The sequence below is a fragment of the Schistocerca cancellata genome, chromosome 6, assembly GCF_023864275.1.
Source record: "Schistocerca cancellata isolate TAMUIC-IGC-003103 chromosome 6, iqSchCanc2.1, whole genome shotgun sequence".
NCBI classification, from domain to species: domain Eukaryota; kingdom Metazoa; phylum Arthropoda; class Insecta; order Orthoptera; family Acrididae; genus Schistocerca; species Schistocerca cancellata.
Genome location: NC_064631.1, coordinates 47,654,770 through 47,668,809, shown reverse-complemented (window position 1 = coordinate 47,668,809; position 14,040 = coordinate 47,654,770). Strand labels below are relative to the sequence as shown.

Here is a 14,040-nt window from a genome sequence, read left to right as displayed (position 1 = left end):
CAAAATGTTTCATGCATGGCTTCTAGCTCAAGAAGACACAGTATTATTCTTGTGCTTGCTTTTGGAAAAGAGACATTCATGTAACTAAGCAGCATTAACCCAGAAAATAATACCCCATGTCAAAGGAGTGATTATATCCAACCTAAATAATATTTTTGCCTGTCAGTCAGAATATTAAAAGATGTTTTGAAGCATTTTTAAAAATAACTTCATAAGTGTGTTCATTCACTTGCAGCTTTATTCAACTGCACACAACAGAATTTTTAACATGAGGGATCATCTAGTGCCTAATCTACATCTGGGCACCTTTTTGAAATTGTATTAACCCTAGGACACGTAAGGGGGGGTTTGTTGAATCCCCAATTTTTTTATGTACCCTGCTTTTGCCCAAGTAACTTTCATCCTACATATTCCCTTTGAGTTATTGTTTGTTGGCTATTTTATGAAACGTTAGTGTCAATATATTTTATAGAAAATTCCTGCTTTCAAAGAAAAAATAAACAAACTTATTATGGGTCCAACAAATCCCCCCCCTCCCCCCCTCTTAGGTTTCAATGCTATAGAAAATTTCCATAAGTAGAATTTCGTATTTCTCATCTATACAACAATGTAAGTTAGTTTCTTGCTGTTTGGTATTCTTGATATTCACAACAATAGGTTTACTTTCAGAGGAAGTGATTGTTGATGTCCGTCAGCTGTTATTTATCTTGTAAACTTGCAGTGAGTTAGTGCAGTTCCCTACTGTTCACACCCAGACTTAGAAATGACTAAAAGAATATGAGACTCATCTTTAGAAAGAGTTCTGAATGAAATTTTAGATGAAGATTCTGACTCGGGGAGTGAAAGTGAATATGAGGATGGTGTTATGGAGTATGATTTAGATCGGGAAAGTGATGTGGATGTTAGAGAAGATGAAGATAGCGCAGCTTCAGGCAGTGGCCATCAGGATGTTATTGTGGCCAAGTCTGGAAGACGGCACGTAACCACACAGCCTAGAAGTCCTCGGAGGTCTGTTGCTAATATAGTAAGGGAGCAGGCAGGAGTAACTTCAGCTGGTGTTTGCCATTCACCTGGAGAAGCCTTGAAGTTACTTCTTATGCCTGACATCATGCATGTTATAGTAAAACATTCAAATGAAGAGGCAGTTAAGCGAAATGTTACTTTGACTAATGAGAAAGAATTGTATGTCTTTAAAGGAAACCTGATACTTATGGGGGCAAATAAGGACAATTCTGTCAGTGTACACTATCTTTGGTCAGACCTAATGGGTCGGCCAGTTTACAAGGGTATTATGGCAAGAGAACGTTTCAAGGAACTTATTGCAATCATAAGGTTTGATGACAAAAGTACCCGCCAGCTAAGAAGGGAAGCAGACAAGTTCATAGCAATCCATGATGTTTTCAACAAAGTGAATGATAGGTTTCCACCTCACCATTGATGAGATGCTCAGCTTGTTTAGAGGGCACTGCCCCTTCAAAGTACTTATGAAGGGTAAACTGGGCAAGTATGGCATCCTTATACGCATTATGTCCGATGCAGTTGACAGATACATCTTGAATATGGAACCCTATACCGGTAATGTTCAGAATTTGTCGGAAGAAGAACGTGGTTCAGCAGCTGTCATCAAACGTCTTGCAGCACCTGTGAAAAATACTGGTCAAAATATTACTACAGACCGATACTACACATCGGTGGATTTGGCGGAAGAGTTATACCAAAACTACAAAGTTGCTACAGCAGGAACTCTCCAGTCAAACAGGAAGCATATTCCAGACATAATGAGGAACACGTCAAATCGAGAGCTATATTCATCAATGTTCTTGTTCACAGATCCATCAACATGTAGGCCTTCAGTAACTTTGGTGTCCTACATAGCAAAAACGAAACCAAGTAAAAACTTACTGATGTTGTCAACAATGCACCAAGATAAAGGCACTGTTGGAGGAGAGAAGAATAAAACTGAGATAAATGCATATTATAATTCCACTAAAGGTGGAATTGATACCATTGATCAAATGGCGCGTATGTACACCTGCAAGAGGGGAACAAAGAGGTTGCCCTCTATCTGTATTTTATTCTCTCATCGACATCTGTGCTATCAATGCAACCACCATATTCATCTAGCAACATCCAGGATGGAATGAAAAGAAACACAACAAACGGAAACTTTATCTTCTGCAAGCTGGGATGGAACTAGTGAAATTGCAGGTAGAAGAAAGAAGTGCCAATGCAAGAGGGTCATATAACCAAATTGTTCAATCAATGGAGACTATTCTGTAAAAGAAAATCAAAGAAGAGACAACAGAAGCACGTCAGCCTCCCGCAGGGAAAGGTCGGTGCCATATTTGTGTAAGAGAAGCCAAAACAAAGAAGCAGAAGTAAAACAATCTAAGTAAAACAAAATAGTATTGTGGACAGTGTCACAAGCGTGTGTAACACACATTCAGAAAAAATTGTGAAGCGTGTCTCTTGCCTTGAAGTTGAGGACTCCAGAGTAGTCTATTGTATATGAACACATCTGTATTTTGTATTGTAATATGTCAATTTTTTATTCACTCAATCCAATATTTATAACAATTAACAACATTTATAAACCGATGCCTTAGTTAAAATACATAAACCATTTTGAAAGTAATAATTTTTAGTCAGTAAACTTAATCAATACTTGTGGGCTCACACCGAACCCCCCCCCCCCCCCTTAGGCATCCAGTTAGAAAAAAAGGCTTGGGCGTCCTAGGGTTAAGAGCTGAGCTTTTGTATAGTTATGAGTTACATTACTTGTTGCATTCAAACTGTAAACTTTTTCAGTTGCAAACTTATGACAACCAATAAAGCAGAACCTGAAGTAATATGGTTAAGTGTCAGTTTTAAATCCTAATAGAGTACTGTGTCATCTTGTTCATTAAATTATTATAATAAAACTAATACCATGTGATTGACAAACTTGTTACATGGTGTACTGTTTAAATAACAACACTTTCATTTGATCTCACTATTTTCATTTCTTTAGAGCCTCTTAACTAATTATCAGTTTTTATTTTACAATGTTCACCTACCACAGCCTCAGCTTCTTCCCCACCATGTTTGTCACCCGCCTCCCTCCCCCATCACCACGGATTCTAATCAGCTGTGTGCTTTTCTCATTCTGATTTTCTCTCCCCATACCCTGTGGAACAGAGGCTTCTTAGCAAAATTCCCATCACTCTGAAATTGTTTTTCAGTTGCTGTTCAAAATATTGATGTTCACTGGGAGTATTACGAAGTTATTCCACAATGTAAACATTTTTGTATTTCTTCTTTTATGTTATTACAAGCCTTTAAAGCATTATTAACTTTCTCTGGGTCCTTTATTGAGTTCAAGCATTAATCCAGTCAACTCAATGTTTCAGTCTCATTCCATACCTGACACGAGTTTCAATATTCCTGTGGTATCAGCATAAAACTGGCTACATTAATCTAATTGTTTTTCGAAAGCCCTGGCCACATTCTTTTATGAGACAATATTACAGGTCTCAGTGATCCATAGTAGCACAATAGTACCCTTTTGCATTTCCAAAGCTTCTTCACTGTTATCCTCATAGTCATGTGGTCCTTCAATCACTCCAAAATCTTATTATAATCTACTTTATATTTACTTTACCTACTATTCTAATATTCTATTTTCTTAATTTTTACTGTGCCTTCATAAGGCAAATGTTGAAGTGCTTCCCTTCCCTTTTATTGTGTAGTTCCTTTGTTCTGCCCTGAGTAACATACAAATATGATACTTATCCTGCTATCATGATCTTCACCTTCATTTTTGTCTTTCTTTGTCCTCCGGTATGTCTCAACAATAACTTTTATCAGTTTCTGGAATGTGATCTTTTTAGTGTCTGATTCTACAAATGTCTGGTAGTATATAAATGCTGTGTGAAAACAAGTTACAAAAAATTAGTAAGTCTAGTATTCTGAATAATGAGGGTGTAAATCCATCATTTAACTGATTTCTAAACCATTTACTTACTGATACTCTTTGCTTCATGTGGCATATGTCATATGACATACAGTGTTGATTTCACAACAAAATGTTAGCTGTTAAGTATGCTGAGAAGAGCATACAAAGAGCATAGAACACAAAGAACTTTAGCACACGGAGTGCATATGTAAGCACACAACATATGACTGCATGACACCGGGTTACATGAGGCACTGCTGAAACTTTGTCAAGAATAGCTTGTCCAGCCACATGCGGTAAAGGTTGACACAAAAGTTGTTCGCAATATTAAGTGACCCCATTCTTTTTTCTGTCAAATTTCTGGTGAGTCAGTAGACATAAAAACTGCCAATGATTACTTTTTAGTCCCCATCCAAAATTTTCTCTGTATAATCTGTATTTTACTTTCCGGCAGAAACTGTAACAGCTTTGTATTTAAAACATAAGAGAGCTATTAGTTGGGGGCAATTAGTGACACCCCACGTGGTGTCACTAGTGGCGTCACCAGATACCTATGGCTAATAGACTTCTTTTATTGCACTGTCCTGTTAAAGTTTTGCTATTAGCAGCTCAGTGGCACCACTGCCTTCACTTAGCTAGTAGTGGTCTAAGAGCAAAAGAATGCCAACCATGTAAGAGGGAAAGAGAATAGCAAATTCCACTTGTATCGATAAAGAAGTCATGTGATAAGACCTTGTTAAGAATTAAGCAACAGAGCCAATGGCAATATAAAAACAAAATTGAACAAATAAAAAAAATTTATTCTATATTTGTACAATTTCATTTACTCAGGGCAAAGGGTGACATGACATACACTGTATCTTTCAAAATTAATGACATTTATGATTAAAAATGGGAGACAAACTAAGCCGGTTCACTAACCCAGACCTAGGCAAATATTACTACATACAGGCGCCGTTATCTTTGGATCTTCCAATCTTGTGTTTGCCACAAATCATTATCCACCCAACTAGGAACCTACAAATCTTGTTCAATAAATAATAACTATACTGACCAGAAGATCCATAATACAGTCCATTTCCACAGAAAGTGGACTGGATTTTACATCACACAAACATCTCAAAATAACACACAGTCAAGCAAATGAATAAACGTGTGTTTAAATACAAACATACGCAAACGTAACTAGCAGTCATCATTCTCGATTTGCAACATGACAAACATACGGAGGCAACCTCCACAGTTCTGATCACATCCACATCTTAAAATTAACACAGTAATATAAATTACTTCACCACAAGGTTCATAAAATTACTTAGGCACAACAGTTTTTGTCTTAACTTACAGATTTAGTCTTCAAACAATCACTGATTAAAATCATCCTGCTGCCCAAGCATTACAAGTGAGCTCCTTATAACAATTTTGTGCCCTCTCAAAAGAGTTATTAGCAATGTAAATCTTTATATTACAAAACAGCCTTGCTGGGGGAAAAGAAGAAATGTTTGATTAAAAGACTTAAAAGCTCTGTAAGTCTATGTGATCTCTTAAATGCATATGAAAAAATATATTAGTATAAATATTTTTCCAAACACTATATACATGCCATGCATATGCACACAAAGTGTGTCTGCTACAGTATTTACTTATATTATAAGTATATAATATTGCACAACTGTATTTACAAAGCTTGGTTGCACGCTTAATAATTACTGATAATTGCGCCAAGCTTAAAAATCACTTAATACAAAACTACAACAACTGGAGACTTCTGAAAGAAAGTTTTACCTAGTTCTAGTTTATTTTCCGTACACTGCCAGGTTTAACAAACATTACACAAGAAGAGCCTATACAATTTACAAAATAGTTAAAATTATTAACACAAAGATAACATCCAAAGGACAATTCTTTGAAGAACCAGAATATACTGTTAGCTTAAGTATATTTTTTTGCATCACAGCCCTACAAACTGTTATAATACCCTAAAGAACATCGTGAACACTTTTACCTTATCTATACTTGAATGCTGTCAACATAAAACATGTTACAGAAATACTATTGGAAACAGATCTAAATCAAGGAAGGAAACACTAGAAACCGAAGTGTCATATTCTAGGTACCTGTGTTTCAGTTTCTGGAAAATATTATTAATAGACCAGAAAACAATTACTGTTTTATCAAATATATACAAGTTCTCTTCATAAAATTACAGCTAGGAACGAGTTTGTAGTTCCAACTAAGGTACTATAAGACTCTACTGCTTATTAACAACATCATCACAATTTATACAAAATATGTACATATAGGAAAATTAATACTCAAGCAATTTGTATTGATTACACTCTCAAGTTATCCAAAACATCCTGTCAAGTAATATGTTGCTAAACTAATCACACAGCGCATAAGAAAGGACAACACTATTTTAAATTTTTCTGACACATCCTATCTAGCTAATGATCGTATATACACACAATTTACAAACAGTCTGAAAGTTACAGTGCATACAGTAGTATGTAGCACATTATAACTTCCTTGTAAATAAAAGTTTTTGGAGCAGCATTTTCAGCATCAAGAAAGAAAATGAAAACAATAAAGCAAGGTACACGAGTTCTGTTACTCTGTGTTGTTAAGGGCAGATGGAACTTTTATCAGAGTGCCAGCCTCTGACATTTGCCTCTAAATATAAAAGTAATCTTAAACGTAATTACACAATTTCTATACAAAACAAAAGTTTCAGAACTATTAAATGTAATCATAATATCACTAACAACAATAAATATTTTACTTATAAAACATTACTCTTGTTAAAGAAAAATTGTGTTACGCTGACTGGGAAAGAAAAAAAGTAATAACACAAAGGGATAATACTGCAGCACCAACTTTGCAGTGCATCATGTTAAAATACAGCCAAGCTTCCTAACTGCATATTTGCCGAGAAGTTTGTTTTATGATAGTAACTGAAAGCGCAAAATAAAAATCATATCTGACTAATTAGGTGAGCGATGAATCTTTAGTTGTTGAACTGGAGCTGGAACCACCAGAGCACTGATGGTGGTGGTGGTGATGGTGCTGGTGATGGTGCGTACAACGAGGAGCTGCAATCTTCGGTAATGGTCGCACCTTTACTCGGAAGAACTTGGTCCCCTTAGGCACATTGAAACGATTCTGAGGCTGAAAACACACAGGACATTTTGGAATTTTTATTGTATACGTATATTTTACATAGATTTCATTCTATCCTTAATCACCAAATACAATATCTTAATCTAGACATTTTGAGGTTAGACCTGCTACGAATGTGTAAGACAATTGATTAAAACCATAAAAAACATCACTTAATTGAATGCATACTATCTGGTGTAGAACGTACTGACATTGAGCCATTACATCTGGAATGTGTTGTGTGGAGGCCTTTGGAACATTATGATAGATCATGATGTTCAATATAAATATACGAGGGAGGTTTGAAAAGTTCTTGGAATCATCATGAGAGGTCAGCACTAGTGCAATGAGTTGTTCACATGATACTCATTGTACTGTTACCTGTGAACACGTGCCACGTCAGTGTTCTTGGAAGAGAGCTGTGGAGGTGACGTGGCTCTGTTGTTCTCGTGTCATGATTTGTGAAGAGGGGAGGGAAAAAAATTGAGATTCGAGCAGTTATTAAGCACAGGGTGACACAGAAAAACGGGAACATTTCTACAATCCAATAAAACTAGAAGTGATAAAGGAAAGAAATTGCATTCATAGTAAATGAATCCTTACAACTTTGCCATTTATGAAACATTGATGGCATTTATCATTTTAAAAAAAAAAATTACGTCCCTTAGATGGCATTGTCTTGTACAAATACATTCATGAAATCTGCTGTTGAGATTCCTCATTGACTGCTGCAACATCTTAGCTGATATACTGTGAATTGCATACCAAATTCTCTGTTTTATCTCATCCAGGGTTCTTGGTCGAGTCATGTAGGCTTTGCTCTTGAGGTAGCCCCACAAGAAAATATCAAAACAGATAAATTTGGTATTCTAGGGGGACCAGGGAATGTTACCGAATCATGAGATCACACAGTTGTCAAACAATTCTCGCACATATTCCATTTATTGTCATACAGTGTCTGATGTTGCTCTGTCCTGTTGAAACCACACTTCTTGAACATTTGGAACAGCTGTTTGTAACATATCCACGTAATGATTGGCATTGACAGTTATTGCGTTTCCCTGTTCATTTGCAAAAAAATACGGTCTGATAATCCCATATGATGAAACACCACACCATACTGTCACTTTACTAGCGTGTAAAGAGCGCTCATGAATGTCATTAGGATTTTTGTTTGCCCAGTAACAGTAGTTCTGTTTATTCACATAATCTGTGATATGAAAATGTGCCTATCTGACATCCACAACTTGTTTAGAAATTCGTCATTGTTTATTTTTGTTATCATTTGTTGACAGAATCTTAATTGTAACAAGTGATCGTTTTCCTTCAATTGCTGCACAATCTGTAGTTTGTATGGATGAAATTTTACATCAAGGTGACGAATTTTGCGGACACTCTCCTGGGGCATTCCAACCACTGCTGCCTGCATACGAATTGAACACTGTGGGCTCTGTAAGACAGACTCATGTACAACATCAATGTTCGCTGGAGAACGCACACTTCTTGGTCGTCCTGTTCGTTTCTTCTTGAGGGCAGATCCAGTCTATTCAAAGTTTTTAATCCAACATTTTATAGCGTGTCTTGATGGAACCACATCACAACGTCCTAAATTATAAAAACGTCGAAACTCCCTCTGTGCCACTACCAAACTATCATTGTTTTCTGAAAACATTTTTATGGCTAATGCATGCTGCTGTCCATTCTGCTGATCCACGATTACTGATACGGTGGACTGTTTAATTGCTAACTGTCAAGCCTGCCCATGGCTGCCACTACTCATTTCAAACATTCCTGTTATTCTGCGTCACACTGTACTTCGTAAAGGAAGGTATGAAACTAAAGGACATTCACACCAATTTCCAGAATACACTGGGAGACTCTGCTCCTTCATATTCAACTGTTGCCAAGTGAACAAATGAATTTAAATTTGGTCGGGAGAGCTTAGATGATGATCTGCGCAATGGTCGGCCAAGATGTGTCACTACTCCAGAAATCATTGCAAAAGTGCACCAAATGGTCATGGTGGATGGCCAATTGAAACTGCATGAAATTGGTCATGCTTGCCAGATGTCATCTGAAAGGGTGTATCACATTTTAACTGAAGAATTAGAAATGAAAAAATTATCTGCTAAATGAGTGCCGCAGCTGTTTACACTGGATGAAAAACACGTGCTATCACCGTGGCAAATTACACGAACTAAGGTATGAATTGTTGCCCCACCTGCCTTATTCACATGATATGGCTCCGTAAAACTTCCATCTCTTGCCGAAACTGAAAATTTTTCTTGGTGAATGAAGATTGACTTCGAACGAAGAATTGATAGCTGGAGTTGACACCTATTTTATAGGCCTGGAGGAAACTGCAAGAACTTTTCAAACCATCCTCGTAACTTTGACAATATTTCAGATTATATTTACATATTCCGTTTCATTTTCACTTCCTAGATACTACAGTTTCACTTGCTGTTGTAGCCTATGTCATCCTTTAGCAGAAGCTTTATCTTGTGTTCACTGATCTGCAAGGGCATGCCCACCACTCCCCAGCTCTAAGAGAAATGAAAAAATATAGCGCAGTCGGGTGTTTTTTCTTTCAAGAAAATTATTAAAAGTCAATACCACACAGGTTTTTAGCAGTGCCGGTACAGGAACTTTTTCGTGGCTACTTACAAGTCACCATTCCAAAACATGAAAAATGCTACATTACCCCCTCTCCCCGAGTCTAGCCACCCCTTACAAGCTACTGTATCGGTAACCTTGATCTGCTTTAACTGTTATTGTGATCTTTTCATTTTCTCACTGTCTTACTTTGTATTGCCTTGCATCACCTAAATACCTTACCTGTCTATTGTGGAATTTATACCCCACTGGCCTGTCTTTGCTGATGATTAACTCTCCAACCATGTTACTGCTTTGTTTCCTACACCAAAATTATTACTTTAAGGACCTAGATTATTGAGCACCAAAAACAGCCTAGTATACTTTGTTTATCTCAGTCTGAGACTCATTTCTGCACATTTGTATTTCCACTTGTTGATGCACCATTTGTTCTCCCTTTCCTTTTTGTACTAACATTTAGAGAGCAAGTATTTTTAGGTAGTTGCCCTGATACTATAATTCTCACTGTGTAGAAGTAAATAAGAGTTCACTGTTATGAGCCACGTAACATTCACATCCATACAAATTATAAAAATGTATGTATGTATGTTCCGCATATCCTCCTAAACCAATAGACTGATTTCAACTGAGCTTTGTACATCATTTACAGTCTGGAAAGAACCACTGTGGGGGTAAGAACCACCCACCTATTAAAGGTGTGGGGATGGGAGTGAAAAAGCATTGAAGCCCACGACTCAAGAATACCCATACTTAAGTTATCCAGCATTTGCGAACAAGAGTACTTTGAGCCTGCAGCAAATTTTACACACAATTTCAAACCTCAACGAAACCTTTCTCACTGATGACCCCCACAAAATTATGAAAGGAAAACAGTTTGTCACATAGTACATTTTCGCAGCTCATGCAGTAAAACTGCCACATGAAGCATGACTTTTACTTTATTATAACTTCACTACTGACTCCATTCACAACATATTTCGTACGTACTATCCACACGCATTGCTGAATGTACCTACAAAAATAGGTCACTGTACGACACACGGTTCAGAAGATATGATGCCTAAACACTGAGACCACAAGAAACTGCCGCATTGTGCATGGAGTTTTGATTTAGAACTTCTTTACTAATAACTCTATTCACAACACATTTCACAGACAGTAGCCACATATACCACTGGATGTACCTGCATAACTGTATCACTGTACAGCACATAGTTCAGCAGCTATGACTTCATAAACATTCAGCTGCATGAAAATGAAACTGCAGAGTGAAATTCGCTAGACATACAGGTAAAATATGTGTGAAATATATTTCACATGTGTAAATGGGTGAAGCCATAGATAAAAAGCTGGTCCCAAACCCCTGGAATATATTTCAATCAACTGGGGTACTCATATTAGTTACAATCTGGAAATAAATACTGTAGGAGTATGAAGCAACAGCCTCCTATTGGGGTGAGCCTGGCAACAGAGAATGAAGGGAGCATGAGGAGATGGACACAGAGTGAGGGGGAAGGAGGAGATAGGCACAGATAGGACGTGGAGATTGACAGAGATAGGGGATGGAGAAATGAACAGAGTGAGAGAAGAAGAGAGGAGGAGATGGACACAGAAAGAAAAGGATAGAAGATGAACAGGGGATGGGGCTGGTCGACAGAGGGGGAGGGGGCTAGCCGACGGAGGGAGAAGGGGCAGACGAAGAAGTTGAAAGGAGCAGGTTGTTGAAGGGGAGAGGAGCAGACTGACGAGAGGGGAAGGAGAAGATGGAAAGAGAGAGGCGTGGAGGAGTGGGCAGAGAGAGGGGGTAGAGAAGGTGAACAAGGGGGATGGATAGAGACAGGAAGGTGGAGAGGGGGGAAAAGAGGGAGGACATGGGTAAAGAGAAGGGTGAGGAGACAGTGGATAGAGGAAGGGGGAAGGAGGAGATGGACAGAGAGAGGAGGAGATGGACAGAGGGAGAGGGGGAGGAGGAGATGGACAGAGAGAGGAGGAAGGAGGAGATGGACTAATACAAGACTGGAATAAACAAACACCTGGGCAATGTCGGTTTTCTCAGCTAGTAAATAAACTAAGCTATGAGCCAATTGTCCCTAACATGTACAAAAGCATTAGTAGTCATTACCATTGCATGCATGATGGCCCTTGAAGTGTGGTTGGAAAGACTGTGACCCCTAAATATAACTGTAAATATGGAACACCACGAGAACTTTCATCTAAATTTGTTATTTCCTGGTGACATTTCAGTTCCTGTTCTCTCAAATGAAATGAACATACCTCTGTGGAACCTATTGGAAGTAGTTACAAACTAAACTTTGCAGAATCTTCTGTAGGAACTGTATGTGCTAAGAATCTTTTTTCACATTCTCATAAGATCAGTAAGTAGATAACAGAACACTCCATCTCTGTAGATGCCCTTGAGTTCCATCTTACTGCTGTGCTGACATAACTGAGTCACATAGTTTTTTCCAAATCACTTCATTTTACAACACACGTGTAGCAAATCCAACTAGCAAATGAAAATAATTTTATTGCTTTAAATGGTACTCTAAGGAACATGTGGTTAAATAACATTAACTCACCTTTAAAGCATGGCAGTATTCCTTATCTGTTACTTCACCTGTGCAGTAAAGTCTCCTTTGGGAACCATCTGAAATCACAAAATGGTGTTCTTAAGTCTCTACAATAAGTACAATATCAAAATTTATGCAAGAGTGAATGACATTCATGGTAATATGCACAAGGAATTTTAGATGTAACACCAGTTACTTTGATGTAAGTTGCACCAAGGAATAAAAATACAGAATGAGGTGTATATGTGTTGTCTGTTCCTTCAGACATGTCTGAAAGAACAAACACAACATATGAATAAGAATGTTGAGAAACCCCAAGTTTCCATTTTATGACAATTTTGAATCACCGATGATTTTATACTTTAAACATATAGGCTGATCATGATCTTGAGAAACCCCACATTTTCTGATATTTCCTGTGTTATTATGCAGCCATTATATTGCCTACACCAAAGGGAAAACCCCCACATGCACAAAAGACATGGGCTTTCTCAAAATTTTATGTTGACAGCACCGTTTTAAACAGAGAGAATAATCGACATGTACCTATAAATCAAGATAAAATGCATGACCTGAGGCAATTCCTACTATTCCTACCAAAAGAAGAAGTCCAAAATGGTTCAAATGGCTCTGAGCACTATGGGACTTAACTTCTGAGGCCATCAGTCCCCTAGAACTTAGAACTACTTAAACCTAACTAACCTAAGGACATGACACACATCCATGCCCGAGGCAGGATTCGAACCTGCGACTGTAGCGGTCGCGCAGTTCCAGACTGTAGTGCCTAGAACCGCTCGGCCACTCCGGCCAGCAAAGAAGAAGTAATCCAGAATTTCTACACTGATTTTTACAACTGGCCAACATATGTCAAAGAATGAACCATGTGTGGAATATAATTCCAAGAGAATGGAATGTAGGTGTGACTTGAATAAGTACGCATTAAGTAACATTTTATACTTTTTTATTACAAAATTATGAGAAAGCCCACATGTTCACTAAGTAAATTTTAACTTGACGTCAATAAAATATATCACAACTGGCTACAGTTCATTGGCATTCTTCCCTCCACATTCATTTTAACAAAAAATGAGAAGAACATAGGAATTTTAAGACCCGAAATGTTTTCTGTATCTCTTGAAAAGCTTAGTTTCTTGGACATGTGGAGTTTCTCAATGTCCCATTGACATATAGCTAACGTGGTGATGGCCAATGATCCCCTTGGTGCAGATGCACGCCAAGCTGAAACTGTTGCGGAAATCAGCAAGATGCTGCGAGTAATTATGTTATGAGCAAGGTCTTTACATCAGTAGTGTGTGGCATTAAGTTGAAAATTTGACTCCAACAGGAGGAGTGGTACAGTAGTCTGTGCAGTTGTGGTGACTACTGTGTTCGGATGGCGTCATGTCAGTGCAAGTGCCTAGTAAGCAGGACAAGTAAGCAAGACACTCAGTTTCGAATCCTGGTCCAGCACAAATTTTCAACTCCCCCCATTGATATAAATCAATGTTCAGCCTCACTGATATAAATCAATGCCCACTGGCTGTCTTCGATTTCTTTGTGTCTAGAATGAAATGTATCCAACTCGAGATACACAAGCATGAATTGGTGTGCCCATCAGGCACGGCCCTTCTCTTTTTTTATCTCTCATTTTTTTCTACTTCTCTTTTTCAAGGTTTAGAACAGTCCTGATGAGTTTTATTTTCAGTTTCAACCAACCTCTAATGATGAAGTATTAGGCTACTCTTCTCACAAAGGCACAAA

At 37.8% G+C, this 14,040-nt stretch overlaps 1 protein-coding gene across 3 annotated transcripts in view; it reads right to left on the bottom strand.

Annotated features, from left to right (window-relative positions):
• Positions 1–4,713: 4,713 nt before the first annotated feature.
• Positions 4,714–14,040, bottom strand: part of LOC126190656 (RB1-inducible coiled-coil protein 1) — a 329,494-nt gene continuing 320,167 nt past the window's right edge. For all 3 annotated transcript variants that reach the window (XM_049931087.1, XM_049931085.1, XM_049931086.1), the window contains exons 21-22: positions 12,289–12,356; positions 4,714–7,102 (exon numbers count right to left, since the gene is read on the bottom strand). In XM_049931087.1, the coding sequence (XP_049787044.1) occupies positions 6,923–7,102; positions 12,289–12,356 (248 nt within the window). In that variant the 3' untranslated portion in view covers positions 4,714–6,922. The remainder of the gene's footprint in view (positions 7,103–12,288; positions 12,357–14,040) is intronic.